Source organism: Calypte anna, chromosome 1, assembly GCF_003957555.1.
Source record: "Calypte anna isolate BGI_N300 chromosome 1, bCalAnn1_v1.p, whole genome shotgun sequence".
In the NCBI taxonomy this organism is placed as follows: domain Eukaryota; kingdom Metazoa; phylum Chordata; class Aves; order Apodiformes; family Trochilidae; genus Calypte; species Calypte anna.
The window spans coordinates 64,220,848-64,244,162 of NC_044244.1; the positions used below are offsets into that span (position 1 = coordinate 64,220,848).

The 23,315-nt window shown below is 65.2% G+C and overlaps 2 protein-coding genes across 2 annotated transcripts; both read left to right on the plus strand.

The window, feature by feature from the left end:
- The first annotated feature begins 1,519 nt into the window (after positions 1 to 1,519).
- Positions 1,520 to 10,530, plus strand: NTRK1 (neurotrophic receptor tyrosine kinase 1). Its single transcript, XM_030449071.1, has 17 exons — positions 1,520 to 1,698; positions 2,839 to 2,913; positions 3,055 to 3,126; positions 3,545 to 3,613; positions 3,835 to 3,989; positions 4,132 to 4,280; positions 4,392 to 4,518; positions 4,988 to 5,317; positions 5,549 to 5,566; positions 5,921 to 5,979; positions 6,200 to 6,302; positions 6,982 to 7,131; positions 7,251 to 7,381; positions 7,479 to 7,651; positions 9,411 to 9,642; positions 10,098 to 10,256; positions 10,345 to 10,530. The coding sequence occupies exons 1-17, from the start codon at positions 1,520 to 1,522 to the stop codon at positions 10,528 to 10,530; spliced, it is 2,367 nt and encodes a 788-aa protein (XP_030304931.1).
- A 3,309-nt stretch (positions 10,531 to 13,839) lies between these two features.
- On the plus strand, positions 13,840 to 22,621 carry PEAR1 (platelet endothelial aggregation receptor 1). The gene is given in 23 exon segments (XM_030450373.1): positions 13,840 to 13,917; positions 15,233 to 15,329; positions 15,411 to 15,482; positions 15,484 to 15,507; positions 15,769 to 15,869; positions 15,962 to 16,054; positions 16,273 to 16,519; positions 16,614 to 16,728; positions 16,830 to 16,966; positions 17,401 to 17,613; positions 18,159 to 18,333; positions 18,902 to 18,925; positions 18,927 to 19,023; positions 19,104 to 19,267; positions 19,502 to 19,604; positions 19,710 to 19,856; positions 19,980 to 20,108; positions 20,724 to 20,939; positions 21,018 to 21,112; positions 21,526 to 21,607; positions 21,800 to 21,859; positions 21,960 to 22,142; positions 22,402 to 22,621. Coding segments are annotated over 22 exon segments (2,712 nt in total). The 5' UTR covers positions 13,840 to 13,917; positions 15,233 to 15,237; the 3' UTR covers positions 22,545 to 22,621.
- Positions 22,622 to 23,315: the final 694 nt, after the last annotated feature.

A 23,315-nucleotide genomic window follows, 5' to 3' on the forward strand; every position in this document is an offset into this window, starting at 1 on the left:
AGGGTGTGCATTTCCCCTGGGTATAAATTGGAGTGTGAGGGGGGACTTTGGGGTGGGAGGAGACCACCTCTATTGTCTTTCATTATTTTCTTGGGGGGAGCGGGGCAATAAAAGGGGTTCTGGGGGTGGGGAGTGGGGTTTGGGGCTCGGGGTCTTCCCACCAACCTCCCACCTGGCAGCCAAGTCAGTAACTGGTCCCGTTTTACAGGTGGGGAAACTGAGGCACGGGGCAGCCCTGCAGCGGGAGACACCTGAGGCCACCCCCACGTCCCCCCAAGTCCCCAGCACTGGGACCAGTATCCGGGCTGTGCTGGAAGGGGCTTGGCTCTTTTTCATCTGGTGATGAGGGGAGATAAAGGGCAACGAAACTGTACTATGGCTGTGCCTGGTGTTTGGGGGGGTCAGGGGGAGGGGGTGGCACACGGGGTTTTCCACTCACCCTCCCCCCATCAGCATTTTCTGTGGCTTTGCCCTGTGGTTCCCAAACCTGGAGGCGGTTCTGGGAAAAAAAACGTCAAAGTGGTGGAAATTGGAATTAATTTAGATTTTGGGAGGATGTGACGGGTGGCAACCACCGGCTGGGGGGGAGGGGGAGGACAGGGGACAGCAGGGTCACCCCAGGGGAGAGTTTATGGCCTCCCTTCCTTTGGGACACGCTCGGGGACAGGCAGCAGCTGGGGAGGTGGGAGTGGGGACAGGGACCCACCGTGCCCTGCCCCCCGGGGAGGAGGCTCCGGGCCGGGGGTGGCATCGGGGGACACTGTCACACCAAATGTCCCCATCCCCGGCTTCTCTGCACCCACCGGGGCGCTGGGGTAAGGGCAGCTCCGCCGTGCTCCGCGGGGGGGGGTAGTGCTGGTGACAGGATGGGGTGGGGGGGGCGATGAGCCCTGGGCCGGGCGATGCCCGCGTGATGTCCCCTGTCCCTTCCGTGCAGGCACCTTCGGGCTGGGAGTGTCGGGACGCTGAGTTTGGGGGGACGAGGGGGAAGGTTTGGGGCTGGGGGTGCAGACAGGGTGCGGCGGGACCCCCCTCGGTGGGGCGGGATCCTCCGGGCAGGGCTGCAGCCGTTTTGCCCCTTCCTCGGGGGGGCTTCCCGGCTCCCGAATCCCGGTGAGTCACGGGCAAGGGGAGTTCGGGGAGGGGTCGGGGGGGGGGGTCCCGGTTCTGTTCCTCCATCCCCACCCTCGGGCCGGGGGCGGAGGGGTCTGCGGGGGCGGTGCCGGGGCGGGGGGAGCCGCCGGCCCCTCCCGGGAGGATGGAGCCTCCGTTGCTTTTAAGCCCCGCACGGCCCCGTGTGCTCGGGCGGTCGGGAAAGTGCGAAGGAGTGGCGGCACCGGGTGTACCCCCCATCCCCCCCATACTCCCCCATACCCCCCCCGGCACTGGGTGTACCCCCCTACCCCCCTCCATCCCCCTCCCGGCACCGGGACCCAACCCCGGGTCCCGATTCGGGTCCCCACAGGGTCTGTCACCGGCACCGGCTATCCCCCCCTCCCGTTACCCCCCCCCCCCCGCCATGCCGCCCCCAGTTTGGCTCTACCTGACCGCGCTTCTCCTGCCCCTGCCCGTCCCCGGGCTTTGGGGTCCCTGCCCCCCACCCTGCCGCTGCCCCCGGCCCGGGGACCTGCACTGCCGGGAGCCCGGGACCCTCAGCAGTCTGGGTCGGCTGCTGCCCTCCGGGGGCTTCACCCACCTGTGAGTGGGGCTGGGGAGGGGGGGGATGAGGGAGCGGGGGGGGGGGCTGCGGGGGCGATGGGGCTGGGGGAGACGGTGATGGGTTTGGGGGTGATGGGGTTGGGGGGTGATGGGGATGAGGGTACGGGGGGTGCTGTGGGGTGCGGCAGTGGGGCTGGGGGCGATGGGGCTGGGGGACAGGGGGAGGGAGCAGGGGGTGATGGAGCCGTGGTCGGGCAGGGGGATGGAGCAGGGGGACTGGGGGTGATGGGGCTGGGGGTGAGGGAGCTTGGGGTGGTCGGCACAGGGGGGTCTCCGGGCACGGAGCAACCGTGCCCTGGTGCAGGGAGGAACCCAACCCCTCGTGTCACCCACCTCGTGGTGGGGCTGTCACCCATCCCTGGGGCCTGCAGGGTGGGATGCTAGGGGGTGGACACCCCAAATTTGCTGGCCTTGGGGGTCTTGAAGATGTCTCTGTGCCTCAGTTTCCCCCCTCCCCTGGCCAGGAGATGCCAGCAGCCCTTTGTTTGCTGGCTGGAGGGTGGGGTGGGTCCCCCCAGAGACCCCCCCGGATGCCCCCCTGCCCTGTCCCTCCCATCCCCACATCCTCATCCATGGGGTTGGTGGTCGGGACCCCTCTCCCGGGGATCAGTGGAAAAGAAACCCCCTTGGCGTGGGTCTGAGCCCCAACAATTTGGGAGTCGCAGGAGCAGCCCCTGGGGTGGGGCAGGGCAGAATCCCCCATCCCACTCCGAAAAGAGGTTTTTCTTTCCTTGGGAAAGGGGCAGAGGGGGGACACCCTGGGGCAGTGCCCCACCCCCATCCCATCACCAACCACCGTGGGGTGGGGACCCCCGGGGGAGTGGGGCTGAGACCTGGCAAATTCACTCTTAGGGTGGGACCGTGAGCTCCGAGGGGTTGCTCAGCCCTGGCCCCACATCACCGGGGGGCTCAGCTGCCACCCCTGCCCCACTGCTTCCCCCTCCCCATCCAGCTCATCCCAGGGGAAACTGAGGCACGGCGGGGCAGCTCTGCTCCATCCCTGTTCCCAAAGCCTGGAGGGGGAGAGAGACTTGGCCCTTCACTCCCCTCTCCCCACACTTGGGGGGGGTTCCCTGAACCCCTTCCCTCATGACCACTCCCCCCCATTTTACCCTCCAGCATCATCGAGAACCAGCAGATGCTGACGACCTTGACCCGGGCTGACACCAGGTTGCTGCGGGACCTCAGGAGCCTGTGAGCACCCGGGGGGGGAGGGAGGAGGGAAAAACAGGATGGGGTGGGTTCCCCAGAGCTTAATCCCACTGTGGGGAGGCAAAGGGGGACACAGAGGGTGGGGATTTGGGTGCTGAGCCCTCAACACCCATTCCCCCCCAGCACCATCTCCAGGTCAGGACTGCAGCACATCTCTGCTGATGCCTTCCTGGACACCCCCAGACTCAGCCACGTGTGAGTAACTCCTCCCCCCCCCCTCCCCAGCATCCTCCCCCCCTTCCCCCCCAGTTTTGGGGCTCTCCTCCCCTCGCTGATCCCCGTGGGCACAGGGTTTGTGATCCCTGGTTGATGGTGTCACAGCAGCCGGGCTGGGAGGGGTTCTGTGTCCCAGTGAGAAAACATCGAGTCGGGACACACACACACAAAGGACCCTGCTGTGGGGGTGGGGGCTCTCCCCTTGTAGGGAGGGTCCCGGTCGCTGGTGGCACCGTGGTTTTGCTTGGTCACCATGCGACAGTGGGGGCTCTCCTGGTGTCTTCCTGGTGGCCTCAGTGTTGCCCCGGGGTGGGGCGGGGGGGGAGGTGGGATGGGGTCTGCAATGCTGGGGGGGGGAACGGGGGGGTTGCTGATGGGATCTGTCCTGTCCTGGCAGGAATCTCTCCTTCAATGCCCTCCAAAGTCTCTCCTGGAAAACCTTCCAACATCTGCCCCTGGTGGAGCTGTGAGTGCTGGGGAAAGGGACGGGGGGGGGGGGAACGACACACCCACCCACCCACCCCGGGGCATGGATGGGGCTGGGGAGGCAGTGACGGGGACAGGGGTGACACAAGTGGCCTTTGGGGGTGCAGGATCAACGGGGCTGGGGATGCCACCTCCAGCCTGGGACCTGGTGTCACCACGGGTGACACAGGACCACCTTGTGTGCCCCCCCCCCCGACCTAGGGTCCTGGTGGGGAACCCCTTGAACTGCTCCTGTGGGCTACGCTGGCTCCAGCTCTGGCACAACGGGAGCCGGGCTGGGCTGGGCAACCAGTCCCTGGGCTGCTGGGAGGGACCAGTACTGGTCCCACTGGGCAACCATCCCCTCCATCCCTGTGGTAAGTGGCAGGGACACCCCTCCCCCCCCGCCCCAGTTTGGGTGCTGGGTTTGTCTCCCCCTTGTCCTGAGCCACTGGGCTGGGGACAGGGTGGGGACATGGAGGGGACACAGGGTGCTGCTTACACCTTTGTCCCCGGCAGAACCCCCGAGGGTCCACATCGACCCCCCCGAGGTGGTCCTGCGCCAAGGGGACAGCATCAACCTCACTTGTCACATCGCTGCCGAGCCACCAGCCACGGGGGAGTGGGTGGTCCCGGAGGGGGGACCCGAGCTGCCCACTGTCACCAAGGCAAGAGCCTCCTCCTGGCATCACTGTCCCCGCTGCAGCATCCTCTGTTGAAGCTGGAGGAGGCTCTGGGAGGGGAGGGTTTGGTGACCCCCTCCCTGCTGCTCCCAACAGATCTCAGCCTGGGAAATCGTCCTGGAGCTCAGCAACGTCTCCTCCAGACTGAACCACAAGGACCTGACCTGCAGGGCTGAGAATGCTGTGGGGCTGGCAGAGGACAGCGTGAGCCTGAATGTCACCTGTGAGCACCCTGGGGGGGAACACCAGGACCTGGGGAGGGCTCCAGGAAAGCTGGGGAGGGACTTGGGACAAGGGCCTGGAGGGATGGGATAAGGGGGAAGGGTTTGCAGCTGCAGGAGGGGAGATGGAGAGGAGATCTTGGGGAGGGAGGGAGAAATTCTTTGGGGTGAGGGTGCTGAGCCCCAGGTCACCCCCAGAAGCTGTGGCTGCCCCATCCCTGGGAATGTTGGAGGTTGGATGGGGCTTGGAGCCCTCTGGGCTGTGGGAGGGGTCCCATGGCAGGGGTGGCACTTGGGGGACCTTTAAGGTCCCTCCAACCCAAACCATTTTTGGTGATTTGATGACTGTACGATGACTCCATCGTTGGGTGAGGACCATGGCTGGGGCTGGAGATGATGAATTAGTACAAAGGATGGGGGGGCTGGATGGGGTGTCCAGCTGAGGCACCCACCCATCTCTGTCTCCCCCAGTCCCCCCCATCATCCTGCTCCTGCAGGAAGCCATCCCCCAGCACTTCTGGTGCATCCCCTTCTCAGTGGATGCCAACCCCCTCCCCAGCGTGCGCTGGCTCTTCAATGGCTCAGCTCTTCCCGAGGGTCCCTACATCCACACCCGGGTGGTGGAACTGGAGCCCAACTCCACCGTGCTCCATGGCTGCCTCCAACTCAACCGTCCCACCCACGTCAACAATGGCAACTACACCCTCCTGGTCCACAACCCCTTGGGCTCGGCCGCCCGCAGCGTCCAGGGACGCTTCATGGACAACCCCTTCAGCTTCAGCCCCGAGGAGCCCATTCCCGGTAAATTGCTGGGAAAAGGGATGGAAAATTCCAGGAAGAGGGAGATTTCTCCCTCCCCGCCCCTCTTTCTCCTGGGAGAAATCACTTCGAGCCTTTTTTCTTTCTTTTTTTTTTTTTTTTTTTTTTCCTCCGTTTCCCCTGGGATGGGAGGAGGGAGGAGGGGGAGGAGGGGGTGGGTTTCCCTGTGGAATAACGGGATCTCTCCCTTCTCTCTCCCGTGGGCTCTGGCAGTGTCTCTGTCTCCGCTGGGTGAGTGACGGGGCACAATCCCCCCCACCCCAATCCGCCCTCCCCAAACTGTCCTTTCCCCAACCCCGGGCAGATCCTGCTTGCTGGGACCCCCCAGGGGCTGGCATCCCCAACCCCCCCCAACCCCTCTCTTTGCCCCAGTCCCCCAAATTATGCACCCTCCAGAGCTGATCCTGGGATAACCTCCCCAGCTTGCCAGGACCACCCTAGGGATGTGTCCCCCCCCCCTCTCCCTGCCTCAGCCCTCCCCAATCCCCGCATCTCCCCACCCCAGGGCTGACCCTGCTTGCTGGGACCCCTTGCAGCAGCTGGGACCCCCCACCCCCCACTCACCCCCACTTCTGCCCACCCCAGGCCCCAGTAACAACTCCCTGGAGGGGCCGGTGGAGACGACGGAAGAGCACACGTTTGGGGTGAGGGTACAGACAGGGACCCAGGGGACCAGGACACCCATGGGAAGGGAGGGGACAAATCCTCTGGGAAAAGCCAAACCTGAGCCGAGTGGGCTGGGGGGACGTGTGACGACACTGCCTCAGTTTCCCCTGTGGAAGCTCTGGGGATTTGTGGCTGCCTCCCAAGTGTTGGGAGAAGGGTCCTGGTGTTGCCTGAAGCCCGTGTCCCTGCTGTCCCCAGATCTCGGTGGCCGTGGCTCTGGCTGTGTTCGCCTGCCTCTTCCTCTCCCTCATGCTCATCGTACTCAACAAGTGTGGGCACCACTCCAAGTTCAGCATCAACCGTGAGTGGGGAGGGAGTGGGGGGTGCAGTGTGACAGCCTGGACACTGTGTCCGTGGGGACACCCCAGTTCCTGCAGGGGACACCCCAATTCCTGCAGGGGACACCCCGGTTCCTGCAGGGGACACCCCAATTCCTGCAGGGGACACCCCAGTTTCTGCAGGGGACACCCCGGTTCCTGCAGGGGACACCTCAGTTCCACAGCTGTGGGGCAGCTGAGTCTGTGCTGGGCACTGGGGCTGGGACATGGCTGGAGGGGAGGTCCCTGTGGGGATGGGGCCACGGGTGGGGGACCATGGAGGGGGGAGGGGGACCATGGAGGGGACCGTGGGGACCGTGGGTGGGGACAATGGATGCAGAGAATGGAGGGGGGACCATGAAGGGGTGGAAGTGGAGGGAGGTGATGGATGGGAACCATCGAGGGGCACCATGGAGGACGGTGATGGGTGGGGATCATGGACAGGGACAGTGTCTGGGGAGGGGTGTGGGGTGCTCCCCCCCCCGGCAGCAGAGGCAGCAGCTGCTAATTCACTCCTGGAATGGATTCAGCCTCTAAATGGGTTTGATCAGGCGGCCAGGCCCCCAGGGGCTGCGGGGCGATGCTCGGCAGAGCCTGGCACTGCCTGCACCGGGAGGGGGGGGCACGGGACCCCCCCGATGGCCTTGGCCTTGTCCCCATAAGGCTCGGCAGTGCTGGCCCAAGAGGATGACCTGGCCATGTCCCTGCACTTCATGACCCTGGGCAGCAGCCCCCCCTCCTCCTTGGCCGAGGGCAAGCTGGGGGGGCTGAAGAGCAACTTCATCGAGAACCCTCAGTATTTCTGTGACACCTGTAAGTGGTGGGGAGGGGGAGGAATGGGGGTGGCCATGGGAACCATGGCCCTTCAGCATCTCTCCACGTCATCCTCGGTTTGGAGGGGCACTGACTGGGAGTGTGTGTGTCCCCCCAAGGCGTGCACCACGTCCAGCGTCGGGACATCGTCCTCAAGTGGGAGTTGGGTGAAGGAGCCTTTGGGAAGGTGTTTTTGGCTGAGTGCTACAACCTCCTGCCCGAGCAGGAGAAGATGCTGGTGGCTGTGAAGGTGAGGAAGAGGGTGTGGGGAAGCGATGCTGTGGGATTTGGGGGGGGTTAGGGTGTCTGATACAGCTTGTGACCCCCCCACACACACCTCCCCCCAGGTGTTGAAGGAAGTGACAGAAAGTGCCCGTGTGGATTTCCAGCGGGAGGCAGAGCTGCTGACAGTGCTGCAGCACCAGCACATCGTCAAGTTCTACGGTGTCTGCACCGAGGGGGAGCCCCTCCTGATGGTCTTCGAGTACATGAAACACGGGGACCTCAACCGATTCCTCAGGTGGGCTGAGGGGGGGGAGAAAAAGGTCCAGCCCAACCCCCCACCTCTTCATCTCCCTCTCTGCTCCCCTCTGGGGACACCCCCTGGGGTAAAGCTGGGTCCAGCTCTGGGGTCCCCATCAGCAGAAGGACACGGAGCTGCTGGAGCCATTCCAGAGGAGGTCCTGGAGCTGCTGGGAGGGCTGGAGCAGCTCTGGAGCCAGGGGGAGAGAGTTGGGGGTGTTCAGGCTGGAGAAGAGAAGGTTCTGGGGAGACCTCAGAGCACCTTCCAGTGCCTGAAGGGGCTCCAGGGATCACAAATTGGTTTGGGTTGGAAAAGACCTTTTAGATCATCAAATCCAACCAAAAGGTTGCTGCGTTTGGGGTAGAATCATCAAATCATGGAATGGTTTTTGTTGGAAAAGCCCTTTTGGATTACACCCAGTCCAACCCTTCCCCCATCCCTGCCCAGGCCACCCCCACCCCATGTCCCTCATCCCCACATCCCCAGGGCTCTGAAACCCCTCCAGGGATGATGGGGACTCCAGCCCTGCCCTGGGCAGCCTGGGCCAGTGTTTGGGAACCTTTTGGGTGAAGAAGTTTCTTCCAATATCTAATTTAGCAGATACCCCGTGGGTTTGGACAAGGGCCTGGAGGGATGGGATGAGGGGGAAGGGTTTGCAGCTGCAAGAGGGGAGATGGAGAGGAGATCTTGGGCAGGGAGGGAGAGAGGAATTCTTTGGGGTGAGGGAAGCTGTGGCTGCCCCATCCCTGGGAATGTTGGAGGTTGGATGGGGCTTGGAGCACCCCGGGTTTGGGTCTGGATGATCTTGACTGTCCCCCCACCCCAAACCTTTCCATGATTCTCTGCTCTGCCAGCGCCGCAGCAGCTCCCGCTAATGCAGCCGCCTTGCAATATTGATTAGATTATGTGTCTGGGAGGCTTGAAACGTTGGGGGGGTGAGGGGGGGGGGGATTTGGCCATCAGCAGGAGTGAGCAGAGCCGCCGCCACAGCCCCCCAGGTATTGCTGTGAGACGGGGGCGGGTGCCAGGGGCAGGGCTGTCCTGGCCACCCGGGGAACTGGGGATGTGGCTTTTATTGTTATTGTGATGGGATTTGGCATTAATGGTTCTGCTGAGCAGAACCTCCCCCCGGCCCCCATCATCATCATCATCTTCATCATCATCATCATAATCCCCCTCCCCGTCCCCCCACCGCAGCTGTCAGCACTGCTCAGCATCACCAGGCCCTGGAGGTGTCCACTGGGGTCGTTTACTGCTTCCACACACCCTGACACGCTTCCACTTGTCCTGACACGCTTCCACATGCCCCAACACGCCTCAGCACACGGCCTCTGACATGCAGCCACGCCTGCCTTGGGGTCCACGTGTGTACACGCACTCTCCCTGCCACCTCCCGTGTGGGTGAACACACATGTGCCCCACAGTGTGAGCACACACATGTGCACGACTTTCTCCAGCACACACACACACACACATGCACGTGCGTGTGCTCTTCCGTGGTATCTGCGCACACACGTGCACCCTTTTCCCTCGTGCGTGTGCACACGCGTGCACGCCTTCCCCGAACACGAGTGCACACCCCCTTCCCTGCTGTGCACACACACACATCCTTCCCTGACACACGTGTACAGCCATGCATCCCTTTCCCTGGTGCACATAGGTGTGTGCACCCCCTTCTCTCGCACTCCCGTGTCCCGTGGGGCCCCCCGGAGGACGCCCCCCACCCACTACCCGTTCCCCCCCACACCCCACGTAGGTCCCACGGTCCCGACGCGGCGATGCTGGCGCAGGGGCAGGGGCAGGGGCTGGCGCTGGGCCAAATGCTGCAGATCGCCGTCCAGGTGGCCTCTGGCATGGTTTACCTCGCCTCCCTCCACTTCGTGCACCGAGACCTGGCCACCCGCAACTGCCTGGTGGGTCACGACCTCCTGGTGAAGATCGGGGATTTTGGGATGTCCCGGGACATCTACAGCACCGACTATTACCGGGTGAGCCGGCGGCTGGGCTGTCCCCACCGGTCCCTCCATCACCCAGGCTCCTCTTAGCTGTCAGCCCTCCACACCCCTTCCCACCCGTGTGGCATCATGGAAAGGTTCAGGTTGGAAGAGACCTTTAAAAGTCACCGTGTGCCACTCCGCTGGGAGCAGGGACACGAGCAGGTTGCTCAGAGCCCCGTCCATAGCACCCCAGAAGGGTTCAGGACTTTCAAAAGATCACCCAGCCGCCCTCAGTGCCGGGAACAGGAACATCTCGGCCCAGGGCAGGTCCCTCCACCCCCCTTTGCTCTTGGGGCTGGGGCATCTCCCACCTCTCTATCAGATCTCACCACCCTCAGTGCAGAGTTTCTTCCTCATCCCTACTCTGTGGGGCGCAAAATGAGGGGGTTTGGGGCTGGGGGCAAATAGGGGAGGTCCTCACCCACTGACTGCCCCATCGCGGGCAGGTGGGGGCAGGACCCATGCTGCCCATCCGCTGGATGCCCCCCGAGAGCATCCTCTACCGTAAGTTCACCACCGAGAGCGATATCTGGAGCTTCGGCGTGGTGCTCTGGGAGATCTTCACCTACGGGAAGCAGCCCTGGTACCAGCTCTCCAACACCGAGGTGACGGGGGTTGGGGGTGACAGACCCCCAGGGGGGGTTCCCGGTGGGGTGCGGGATGTCTCCCCAGCTCCATCCTTATTTTTCCCAGGCCATCGAGTGCATCACGCAGGGCCGGGAGCTGGAGCGGCCCCGCGCCTGTCCCGCAGAGGTTTACTCCATCATGCGGAGCTGCTGGCAGCGCGACCCCCACCAACGCCAGCCCATCCAGGAGATCCACGACCACCTCCAGGCCCTCCTCAAGAGCCCTCCCATCTACCTGGACATCTTGGGATGACACCCCACCCCACCCTCTCCTCCTCTCCTTAGGCCACCTGTGGGAGGGGTCCAGACCCTCTGCCCCCAACCCAATGCAGCCCCCTGGACTAATGCCCTGATGGGGGGAGGGGGCTAAAGCCTTATTTATAGTGAGAAATGCCACCCCACCCCCACCTTGGAGGGGGGGACCTCCGAGGCCGTGTCCCCCTAGGGTTGTGGCCGTGTCCCCCAGGTTTGTGGCTCATGTCCGAGGCTGCTGGGGATCGGCTTTGGGGGGGGAAGGGGGGAGGGAACACAGCCAAGAGCCCCCTCCCTCAGGACCCAGTCCTTGCCAGTGTGGGAGGCAGGGGGGGTGCAGGGGGAGTTTGGGATCAACCCGTGGCTTGGCTGCTCCTCTGTCCCCTGGTCCCCACCCCTGGGGACATCACCGGCTCCGCAGTGATAATAAAGTGTCCGGCTCTGCCCCCGCTGGAGTCCCCTGTGCCAGGGGAAGAGTTTGGAAAGTGGAATGGGTGGAAAGGGGAAATTTTAGAGCAGGGAGGGTCTGGGAAAGAGGAGCAGGAGGGGGGTGCTGGCCCAGGGATCCCAGGATGAGGGGTGCCCTGGGTGCAGGGATGATGTTCCCGGGATCCTGGGCCACTGTCCCCATCCCCAACCCCGAGGGGGAATTTTGGGCTGTGCCACAGGCCACACCTTGGGTCTGCTCACCGAAAACCCTGGCCTGGACATCTGTGTCCCTTTGCCAAGGGGTCTAGAGGGGGGTGGGATGTGACATAGCACCACAAAGTCACCCCCCCCCGGAGCTGGGTGTTATCGCATGCCCTGTAGCGTCCACTCCATCATCCTGCCCGGGCTCCGGGTAATGGCCGAGCCCTGGATCTGCCCCTAATGGAGCTGAATTGATTACATCTGGCTAATTAGGCACTGCAGCCAGGGCCCTGCCGGCTCCTTTTGTTACCCCAGATAAGCCAGGAAGGGGAAACTGAGGCAGGGTGGAAGGAGCTGGGGGATTCAAAGGGATGGAGGAACCCAGAGACACCCCTAACCCCTTAAATCCCACAGCGGGGCTGGATCCAGCCCCTAATGCCAGACTCCTCCAGGGTGTAGCCTGGGATATGGGCAGGATTTAGCTCCCCTGGAGGGCAGCTTCATCCCCCCCCTTCCCCTTCTTCCTCGGGGTCTCGCTAATCACTGCTGATTTATGGCTTTGGTTTGGTTGTTGGTTTTTTTTTCCACTTATTTAATTTGACAAAGGAACAAGATTAGAACCTCGAGATTTTCCAGCCCCGTGCTGCAGGTTGCTGCAGAAAGATGCCCCAAAAAATGACCCTGTGCCCTCCTCACTCCCCACCTTTCCCTGCTGGGCTTTGTCCCAGCTGTACCTTAGTTTCCCCCATGGGGGAGATTCCCGTGCATCAGTTTCCTCCCCCCCCCGAAGGTGGTCAGAGAAGGGTTAAGCCGCGCACCCAGCCCCCCAGGGCTCCTCCCTGAAGGGTTCAGCCCAGATTGATGATATATATATATATATATATATATATACACACATATCTCTGTGTATCCCCCTTTCTCAGCTTCTCCATTTCCCCTGCTCCGGGGGGGCTGTCCCCACGCTGACTGCTCGGGGGGGGGTGCAGGGTGGTGTACCACACCGAGTACCGGCAGAGCATCTCTGTGTATCCCCCTTTCTCAGCTTCTCCATTTCCCCTGCTCCGGGGGGAGCTGTAATGGACTCTGGCAATGAGGTAATTAACGACTCCCCCACCCCTGTGGCACCGCTAACGAGGGTTAATGAGGGTCTGGGGGCAGGGGGGCTCGCCCCCCCATCTTGCCTCTTATAGCCAGCCACTATGAGTTAGTGGCCCATGGCCGCATCCTGCAGAGATGTGTTTCCCCCTTCCCCCCCCCCCCAGGATGAGGTGGTTGGCTTGGGGTATATGGGGACGGGGTCACAGCCCAGGGGGTCTCCGGAGGTGGGGACTTAGCGCTGGTTGCCCCCCCCTGCCCTTAAGCACACCTGGGGGGCTTCCAGCCCTGAGGTTTTTTGGGGAAGCTGAGAACTGACCAGATCCCACTAAGTGCACTTGGGGGGGGGGGGGTGTCTACAGTCCTTGGGGTTTCGAGGTGTGGGGGGAGGGAAGGCTGAGCACTGGTGTACTCCACAGAGCCCCCCCCTAAGTGCACTGTTGGGTCTCCAGCCCCAGGGGTCTCGGGGGGGCTGCAAAACCCCCTCAGCACTGAGGCGCAGCTGAAGTGCCCCTGAAGTGTCCCCAAGCAATATCCCCCCCCCCGAGACACTTTATTTAAGAGCATCAGAGGGAGGAATGGGGGGGGCTCACTTCCACCCCAGACCTTGTGGGACATCCCTAGTCCGGATGTCCCCCGCTTGTCCCGGCCCCCCATGTCCCACCCCGCGGCCCCTGTCCCCACCCCTGCTCCGGGAAGCATCGTTTCGGGCGGGGGGGGGACGGGACCTGCGGGTGGGTTGAATTCTAATGGAGCTCCGGAGCGGGGATGGTGGTGAAGGGGGGCGGGGGGGGGGGCAGCTGAGCCACGGTGGGACATGAAAATCATTGTGAGTGATCAGAGCTATTACTGTAACGAGGGGAGGCAATTAACGGCGCCTCGACAGCGCGTGAGGATGGCTAATATAGGTGGGGGGGGGGGCTGCCTGGGGAGGGGTCCTGGGATGAGGGTGACACGTGGCTGGGGATTCTGGGATGGATGGGCAGGATCCCGGGATCAGGGGGGTGGATCCCGGGATGTAGGGCCGGGATGATGTCCCCGGGATCCACCCCCCACCCCGGTGCAGCTGATAAGACAAAACTACTACCACTTCCCCCCCCCCCCCCGAGAAGCCTCCCCCCGGGGGTCACATCCACTCACACCCCTCCCAACCCCCCCCGAGTCCCCCCCGGCTCCATGGTTGCCAACACGTCGGGGGGGTGGGCGCAGCCCCCTGCCTTCGGGCCTGCCACGCAGAGCCCCCCCCGGTCACTGGAGATGGGGGGAGCAGAAGGTTACACAGGGAAAACAGGGACAACGTCCAATGCCAGAATTTGGCCGAGGGGGGAGTTCCCACGGACCCCTCCCTACCCAGCGGCCTCCGGCGCTGTTGTTGGTCCAAAACTCGCTGGTTTGGGGCCAGCAAAGGAAAAAAAAAAACACAACAAGAGAAAAAAAAAAAAAAAAAAAAAGAAAGAAAAGAAAAGCCCCAAGCCCTGATAATTATTATTATTATTCTTTTTTTCCCTTTTCCGTCGTTGTCTCCGTGTCCAAACTTCCTGAGCGCGGCTCCGGGCCCTCCCTCCGCTTCCGACGGCCGCCCCGCACCCTCCCGGCCGAGCCCCGCGCCAGGGTCCCCCCCGGGGCCATCGCCCCCCGGGCTTCGCCTGCGGCCCCCGGCCAGGTGAGTGTCCCCGTCCCCTCTCCTGGACATCCCCCAGGGGGTGGCTTTGGGGGTTTGGACTCAGGCCAGGCTTGGGGATGTCGGGACCGCAGGGACTGTCCCCAGCAGCGGGGAGGAGATGTGGCGGGGTCGGGGGTGGTGGCGGGGGACAGCGGAGAGGGGGGGACATCTCGCGGTGACCCTATTGCTGACCCTGATCCTCGTCCCCTCTCATTCAGCCCCCACGGGAGAAAAAGGATCTCGGGGCAGAGGAAGAGGCTCAGGGGAGGGGTCCAGCACCATGGCCCCCCGGGCCCAGTTTCCCTCCCCCCCCCCCCATTTATCTCCTTGTCACCGCTGGGTCATACTCCCCATCCGGCCGGGGAGTGCAGGGGAGCGTTTTTTTGGGGGAAACGTCGGTTCTTGGGGGGGTGGAGGGTCTCTTGCTACTGCCGCGGTGCTCTCCCCCTCCCTTTTCCTCCCAGCGGTTCTTGGTGTTGGCTGAGACCCCCAGACCTCCCATTCCCGACCCCCACCCCAAATTGCCCCCCAGCAGGGGCCGGCAGCGGAGCCATGGGGACAGCTCGGGGGGCGGGGGGGTTGCCAGCGCTGTCCCCCTCGGAGGCTCCAGGGGATGAGCAATTAATTCTGTCTCTCCTCCTTACCCCCTCGATCCAGAGAGGGAAACGGGGGAAATTTTCCCACTTAAAGAATTTTTCTCCCGCCCTCCATCCCCTTAGCCAGCCCCAAACCGTATCACGAGGGGGAGATGCAACACTCGGGGGGTGACACTGGGGTGTCCCGCAGCCAGGAAGCTTCCCTAAATCCAGCTGTGCCGACCAGGAAACCTCTGTTTCCTTCCCCACTCCGGCCCCCCAGAGAGGGGGTCGGCTCTAAAACACGGCTTGGGGGGCTCGGGGCGGGGCTCGGGAGGGAGTGGGGGCCCCCAGCCTGGCCCTGATCCCGATCCTCCCTGGGTTGAGTAAAACTGCCGGATCCAGGAAATAAGCACAAAATGGGTTGAAATGGGGCTGAAGCCTCCCCCCCTTCACCATCCCGGGTGAACACACACACACACCCCCCTCGACACCCCGAGTACCCCCCCCACCCCCCAACTGCCGGGCTGGGAGAAAGTCGTAGATGCAGCCCTAGGATGAGGCTGCGTGGGGCATGCCTCAGTTTCCCCTGTGGGAGCAGCGGGGTTGGGATGTTTGGATGGATTCAGGAATGTTGGATCCAGCCCTGAGGGTGGGTGGGGAGTGGGAATGGGGCGAGGAGAGGGGGGGGGGGCGGGTGGAAGTGGCCTTCTCCTTGATGTCCCCACCGCTGTCCCCAGGCAGGATGGTTCTGCGGGCCATGGCACTGGCCATGCAGGCCTGGCTGCTGGCCGCCCTCCGCCCCGGGGACCCCAATGTCTGCAGCTACTGGGAGAGGTAGGAGTGAGGGGGCACTGGGGGGTGGCGGTGGGACCCCCCCGGGCCATGGTGTCACCCTCTTGTCAACTCCTGCCGCAGCTTCCCAGTGACAGTCAAGGAGTCCTTCACCAAACCTCACATCGTGTCCTCTGGAGAACCCTGTCCAGCCCCCCCCCCTGCCCTGCCTGCACCAGAGGTGGGACCCCCCCACTGGAGGGACTGAGGGGATCTCTGAGGTCATGGGGGGTGTGTGTGGGGGTGTGTGTGTGTCATTACAGGAGGTCCCCAAGACTGGGGGGTTGGGGGGCTGTGAAACTGTAGGAGGTCCCTAAGGTCGTGGGGTGTGTGTGTGTGTGTGTGTGTGTTGCCCCCCCTCCAGGGTGTCCCCAAGGCCATGGGGGGCTGGAGGGGGTTGGGGGGGGATGTCCCTACGCTGACTGCCCGGGGGGGGGTGCAGGGTGGTGTACCACACCGAGTACCGGCAGAGCATCCGGACCGAGCACCGCCGGCGGTACCAGTGCTGCCAGGGCTACTACGAGAGCCGAGAGGCGTGTGTCCGTGAGTGGGGCTGGCGGGGGGCGGGACGGGAGGGGGGGCACACGGGGAACCCATCCCGGCTCAGACACAGCCCCCCTCGTGTGTCCCCGCAGCGCGTTGCAGTCAGGAGTGTGTCCACGGGCGGTGCGTGGCACCCGAGCGGTGTCACTGCGAGCCGGGCTGGAGGGGACAGGACTGCTCCAGCGGTGAGGGGACAGCGGGGACACGGCATGGGGGGGTGGGATCTGCGGGATGAGGGATGACATCTGGGGAGGCACGGGGTGTGACATGAGGGGGACATGGAGGTGACATGGGGGGGAGCGGTGTCACTGCGAGCCGGGCTGGAGGGGACAGGACTGCTGCGGGGACAGAGGGGACATGAGGGGGAGACACGGGAGGTAGCGGTGCTGTTGTCACTCCTCAGAGTGTGATGAGCGTTCCTGGGGGCCGGGCTGCCAGCGCCGCTGCGATTGTCACCACGGGGCCCCCTGTGACCCCCTGAGCGGGACCTGCTTCTGCCCCCCCGGCTTCGCCGACCCCCAGTGTCGCCAGCCGTGTCCCCCCGGCACCTACGAGCAGGGCTGTCGCCTGTCCTGTCCCTGCCACCACCAGGCCCCCTGCAATGCCTCCACCGGTGCCTGTCTCTGCCCCCCCGGGCTGGCCGGACCCCTGTGAGTAGGGGATCGGTGTGTCCCCCCTCTCCCCCCCCAAGTTACAGCCCCCTCTGGGTGATGATCCCGCTCATCCCCCTCACCATCCCCCCAGCTGCGAGGAGCCCTGCCCCGAGGGGACCCCCTGTGACACCCCCTGCCCCTGCCAGAACGGGGGCATCTGCCACCCCCCCGGCTCTAACACCTGCATCTGTCCCCACGGCTGGATGGTAGGTGGGCTGCAACCCCCCCCCCCCCCAGACACACACAGACTCCTCCCCATTTCCTCCCTGCCTCAGTTTCCCCTGCTGATCCTATGCCTCCTTGGCAGGGGGAGATCTGCTCCGTGCCCTGCCCCCCCGGGCGCTTCGGGCCTGGCTGCCGGGGGGAGTGTCACTGCCACAACGGGGGACAGTGTGACCCCCGCGGGGGACAGTGCCAGTGTGCCCCCGGCTTCACCGGAGAGCAGTGAGGAGGGGGGGACAGGGCACGGGGTGGGTTGGCATGGGAGGTGACGGGGGGGTGGGGGCAAGGGTTTTGGGGTGCAAGGGGGTGGGGGAGCAGGGGGATGGAGGCACAGGGGCTTGAGGGCTTGGGGACAAGGGCATTGGGGGGGACAGGAGTGTGAGGGACAGGAGCATCTGCCACGTGGGGACAGGGGCACAAGAGGCTGGGGATGCAGAGGGAGGGGGCACACAGGGGGTACCGGGGTAGCAGGGGGTGTACATGGGGAAGGGGCACACGGGGGAGGGAAAGGGGGGGGACCGACACTCCATCCAGCCCAGCTCCCCAGGCCTGGCATCAGCTGAGCTGCTTGGCCTCAGCTGAGGGGTAGGAGGGGCAGGGAATGCTCTGGGAAGCCCCCTCCCCATCCTCTGGTGGGGCCGTGTCCCCCCCTGCAGGTGCCGGGAGCGGTGCCCGGTGGGGCGGTTCGGGCAGGACTGCCGGGAGAGCTGCGACTGCGCCCACGGGGGACAGTGCTTCCACGTGGATGGGGGCTGCCTCTGCCCCCATGGCTTCCAGGGCCCCCGCTGCCAGGACCCCCACTGCCTGCCTGGCCTCTACGGCCTGGGCTGCCAGAACCGCTGCCTCTGCCACCCTCAGCACAGCCAGAGGTGGGACCCCCCCCTCCAACCCTGGGTACCCACAACACCCCCAGACCCACAGCATCATCACCTCCACCCCAGCACCCTTGCCCAACCCCCCAGCACCTACAGCTTCTCCCCCCAACCTCCCCAGCACCCTCCCATCCCCCCAGCACCCTCATCTCCCCCCATCACCCTCATCTCCCCCCAGCACCCTCCCATCCCCCCCAGCACCCTCATCTCCTCCCAGCACCCTCATCTCCCTCAGCACCCTCCCATCCCCCCAGCACCCTCATCTCCCCCCAGCACCCTCCCATCCCCCCCAGCACCCTCATCTCCCCCCAGCACCCTCCCACCCCCTCAGCACTCCCTCCTCCCCAGCACCCCCTGGCTCCCCACAGCATCCCCATCTCCCTCCCCCCCCAGCAACCCCCAGCACCTCCGCCCCCCCAAGCACCCTCCTTCCCAAAGCAGAATGGTTCCCAAAGCCCCTTCCCAGCACTCCCAGTACCCCACATGGGTCTCACTGGGGTGCTGAGCGGGTGCCCCCTACCCTCGTGTCTTTGTCCCCCAAGCTGTCACCCCCTCCTTGGGGACTGTGTCTGCCACCCGGGCTGGGCAGGGCTCTTCTGTAACCAGAGTTGTCCCCCGGGCTCCTTCGGGGTCGGCTGCCTCCAGTCCTGCCTCTGCCTGCACGGGGGAATCTGTGATGGGACCACCGGACACTGCCAGTGCCCCCCTGGCTACACGGTGTGGGGTGCGGGGGTGCTGGGGAGCTTGGGGCAGCACATGGAGAAATGGGGTGTGGGGGAGGTGTGAGCATCCCCACGGGTGGGGAGAGGTGGGGTTGGGGGGGGGGGGTCCTCAGAGAGCACTCTGGGTGGTCCAGGGTGGGAACTGGGGGTCTGGGTGGTCCTGTGTAGGGGGGGGGTTGAGTGGCCCTTTGGGGGCAATTGGAATTTTGGATTGTGTTGTGGGGAGTGTGAAGGTCTGGGTGGCCCTAGGGGGGGGGGAAATTGGGGGTCTGGGTGGTCCTGGGGGGAGCTTGGGGAGTCTGGAGCTTGCCCAGGACTCTGGGCATTCCTTGGAGGGGTGGAGGGGGTCGTGGGTGTCCTGGGGAGGGGGGCAGCGTGGGGGGAGTCAGGGCAACCTCCGGGACAGCTTGGGAGTCCCTTGGGAGAAGGGGATTTTTGGGGTCACCCCCTCTCCCTCCAGCACCAGGATGCGAGGAAGGGTCCCCAGCCCTGAGGGGGTGGGGGTGTCCTGGTTGTCCTAAAGCCTTTGTGTCTGTGTGTTGTCCCCCCCACTCCCGCCCCAGGATGAACACTGCTCCTCCCTGTGCCCCCCCCGATACTTTTGGGGTGAACTGCTCAGGGATCTGCTCCTGCCAGCACGCCCTGGGCTGCTCCCCCCTTGATGGCTCCTGCCTTTGCAAGGAAGGTGGGTGCACACTGCTGGGGGGTACTCGGGGGAGGGTCCTGTCCCTGTGCCCACCCTCCTGTCCCCCCCTCACCCCCCAGGCTGGCACGGCCCCAACTGCTCCGCCCCGTGCCCACCCGGCACTTGGGGTTCTGGCTGCAACCAGAGCTGTGACTGCGCCGGGGGGGCCCCCTGTGACCCTCAGAGTGGGATCTGCCGCTGCCCCCCCGGCTGGCAGAGCCCCCGCTGCCTGCAGCCCTGCCCGGTGAGTCCCCCTGGACACCCCCTCCCCTGCCCTCCCGGGGGAGGGGTGTCCCCTCATAACATCCCTGCGACATTGACACCCCCCTACCCCCCCACTGACCTGTCCCCAGACACCACACCCCCCTCCCACCGAACTGTCCCCCCCATATTGTCCCCATCCCCATTGTATACTGACCCCCCCGGTATTGTCACTGACCCCCAGCACTGTCCCTGTGTTGTTCCCCCCCCCCGGCAGAACGGGACGTTCGGGGTGGGCTGCAGGCAGCGCTGTGACTGTGCCCACGCGGATGGCTGCGATGCGGTGACAGGGCAGTGCCACTGCCTGCCCGGATGGACAGGTACGGGGAGGGGGAGGTGACACTGGGAAGGGGGGCGGGAATTGTCCCCACTGTGCCCCCTCACCTCCTTCTTCGTGCCTCCCACCCCCTCCCTCCTCCTTGCAGGGCTGCGGTGCAAGCAGAGCTGCCCCCCCAGCTTTTGGGGACGGGGGTGTCACTCGTCCTGCTCCTGCCTTAACGGGGGCACCTGCTCCCCCCGGGATGGGTCCTGCACCTGCCCCCCCGGCTACCGGGGTCCCACCTGCCAGCGCCGTGAGTCTTTGTGTGTCCCCCCCCTAAAAACAAACGAAAAAAAAAAAGAATTACACCCTGCTTCTCCCTCAGCCCCTTTGTGTCCCCCCTGGGCTGAGGCCGGACACACTCGTGTCACCTCAGCCTGTCCCCTCGGCCGCTACGGCCCCCGCTGCACCCTGAGCTGCTCCTGTGCCAACGGCTCCGCCTGTCACCCCCAAAACGGCTCCTGCCTCTGCCCCCCCGGATGGGGGGGACCCCACTGCACCCAGCGTGAGGGAGTGGGGAGTGGGGGTCTTGAGGGGATGGGGGGAGAGTCCTGGGGTAGCAGGGGGAATCCCGGGGGCCTGAGGGATCCTGGGATGCCCCGGGGGGGTGTGGGGGCGTTGGGGGGTGGTCCTGGCATTTGGGGTGCATTGCAGGGTTTGGGGGGCTGAGGGGTCCTGGGGGGCTGGGGAGTGCTGGAGGGCTGAGGGGGTCGGGGAGGTCCCCGGGAGTCTGGGGGTTCCCAAAGGTCTGGGGAGTCGTGGGGTGGGGGGGCAGTGGGTCTGACCTCGCTTTCCCCCCCTCTCAGATTGTGGTCCTGGGGCGCTGCCTGTGCCAGCACGGGGGGGATGTGTCACTGTGTCACCCCCTTGAGAGGACCTCTCACTGCCCGGGTGGGCTGCACCCCCACCCAGCCAGGGGGGCCGAGGGGAGGGGACCAAGGGGAAGAACAACCTGGGACCATTTGGGGGACCCCCATCCCTCCCCAGCCCAGTATCCCCAGTAAGGAGCTACAGAGGCTCCCAGTATGGAGATATAGGGGCCCAGTATGACCAGTATGGAGCCATAGCGGCCCAGTAAGGAGCTAATTGGGTCCCTGTCCCCACACACCCCCCCCCCCAGCGACCCCTGAGCAGCCCTACACCATTGTGCCAGCACCCCCGGCAACCCACAGCTCCCCGGGGCTGGTGCTCAGCCTGGTGGCCCTGGTGGCCCTCTTGGTGGCCGTGGTGGCCGTGTCCCTGTGGTACCGGCACCGTCAGAAGGGGAAGGCGAGCAGGCACCTGGCTGTGGCTTACATGGCCGGACAGACGGACACCTCCGACTACGTGGTGCCAGGTGAGTGAGGAGGGGACAGCGGGGACACGGCCACAGCGCTGCTGTCCTGGCTGTCCCCGGGCTGACGGATGTCCCCAGATGTGCCACCCGGACACCACCCACACTACTACTCCAACCCCAGCTACCACACGCTGTCCCAGTGCCCCCCGAGGGACAGGGCTGGGGCTGGCAAGGTATGGGGGCAGGGGACATGGGGACAGGGGACTTGGGGGGGGACAGGGGGGCATGGAAAGGTGACACGGGGCATGGCAGGGGGATGGGGGACATGGGGGGGGGGACGACATGAGGCATAGAGGGGGGAGAGAGGACATGGGGGGGGGATGTGGGACATGGAGGGGGGACACGGGGCATGGAGTGGGGGACAGGGGACATGGAGGGGAGACAGGGGGACATGGAAAGGTGACATGGGGCATGGCAAGGGGATGGGGGACATGGGGGGGGGGGGGGCCGGGGGCCATGGGGGGGGCCATGGCAGGGGTGACACGGGGCATGGCAGGAGGATGCAGGGCACCGTGGTGGGCTGTGGTGTCCCCTGTGAGTGATGCTGTGACCCTCCTGTCCCAGCTGTCCCCTCTTCTCTCTCCAGGTCACTGTCACCCAGAGACCCTTCGCCCCCCTCGGCCCTGTGACGCTGCCACCCGACTGGAGGCACCTGGGGTCACCAAGGGGTGAGGGGACTTGGGGGGCGTCGGTAGCTCCTGGAGATCTTGGGGGGGAGGGGGTGGCACTTGGGTCCCCTCCCAGCTCCAGATGCAGCAGGAAGGGATGGGAGGGGGTGGGGGGGATGGGAGGGGGTGGGAAGGGATGGAAAGGGGTGGGGGCGATGGAGCAGGGGGAGGACCCAGATGTGTCCCTTCCAGGAGAGCACCTGGAGAGGAGTTACAGCCACGGCTGGGACCAGGGGGACCCCGAGGAGAAAGGTTTGGGGGGGGGCGATCAGCTGTATCCAGGACTGGCCTGAGACACTACTGGTGTTCCCCCTTACCCAGGGGAGACCCTTCCCCAACTCTTTCTCCCTAGACCCCCCCTCAGTGGGGCTCGGGGCCAGCGCCAGCTCCCTGGCCAGTGAGAACCCCTACGCCACCATCAAGGAGCCCCCGGCCCGCGGCCCCCCCGAGGGCAGCTACATGGAGATGAAATCCCCCGTGCGGAGGGAAATGTCCTACGCCGAGATTGGGACCCCTGAGGAGACCCCCCCGGAGGGTACGGGGTCAGATACGGCCCCGGTGATGGGGTCTGGGGGTTTGGGGAGTTTGGGAGGGGTCTCTGGGGGAGATGGATGTTGGTGACAGAACCGGAGGGACAGGGGACCAGTGAGGGAGTTTCTGGGGGGTGGACAGAACCCTGGGAAGGATGTTGGGGGGTCCCTGGGGGGAGGGGAACGTGGCCCTGGTGACAGGGACTGGGTGGCTCCCGGGGGGGGGAGGGCACGGTCCCTTTCAGCCTCTTCTTGTCCCCGCAGAGAGTGGCCCCGGGCTGGCTGAAGGCGTCACCCCCCCCGTACCCCGCAGCCATTACGACTCCCCCAAGAACAGCCACATCCCCTGTCACTACGACCTGCCCCCCCCCCGCTACCCCCCGCCATCCCCCCCCAGGGACCGCTGAGGGCACCCCCGGGACGGGGGGGTGTGGGGCTGTCCTAGGGCTGTCCCTGTCCCCGAGCCCAGGGGGGCGGGCAGTGAATAAAGTGTGAGTGGGGCTGTCTCGCGTGGCTGCGGACTCGGAGGGGGACACACACGTGGGGTGCCGGGGGGACACGCAGCGGCGGTGGGGGGGGGGGGAACGGTGGGACCAGTAAAGGCCCAGTACTGGGGCAAGAAATAGCCCAGTATCAGGTCAGCGGTAGCCCCAGCCAGGGCCCAGTTACGGCCCAGTCCTCCCAGTGTCCCAATCCCAGAAACCCGTCCCGGGGATAAGGCCACGCCCCTTCCCCTCAAACCACGCCCCTTCCCCATGACCCCGCCCATAGCCGGCACGGCCCCGCCCCTTCCCTGCAGGCCCCGCACCTTCCCGCAACTCCCGCCCCACGACTGATGGCCCCGCCCCTTGGCTATGGCCACACCCCTCTGCCTCCTGGTCCCGCCCCTTGTCTGTGGCCCCGCCCCTCGCGGCTCTGGCCCCGCCCCGCGTCCCGCGCGTGCCTGTTGCCAAGGGCCCAAGAGGAGGAGGAGGAGAAGGGGGGGGCACGACCGGACCCGGACCCCCCCTGGGACCTCCCCAGACAACAGGACCACCACCCCCCTCCCCGTAGGACCCTGTGTCCCTGGGACACCCCCTCACCCCACCCGGACCCCCATAGAGCCCTGGGCCTCCCTCCAACCTGCACAAGGGACACCCCTAACCCACCCCCACACCCCCCCGAGAGCCCCGGGACCC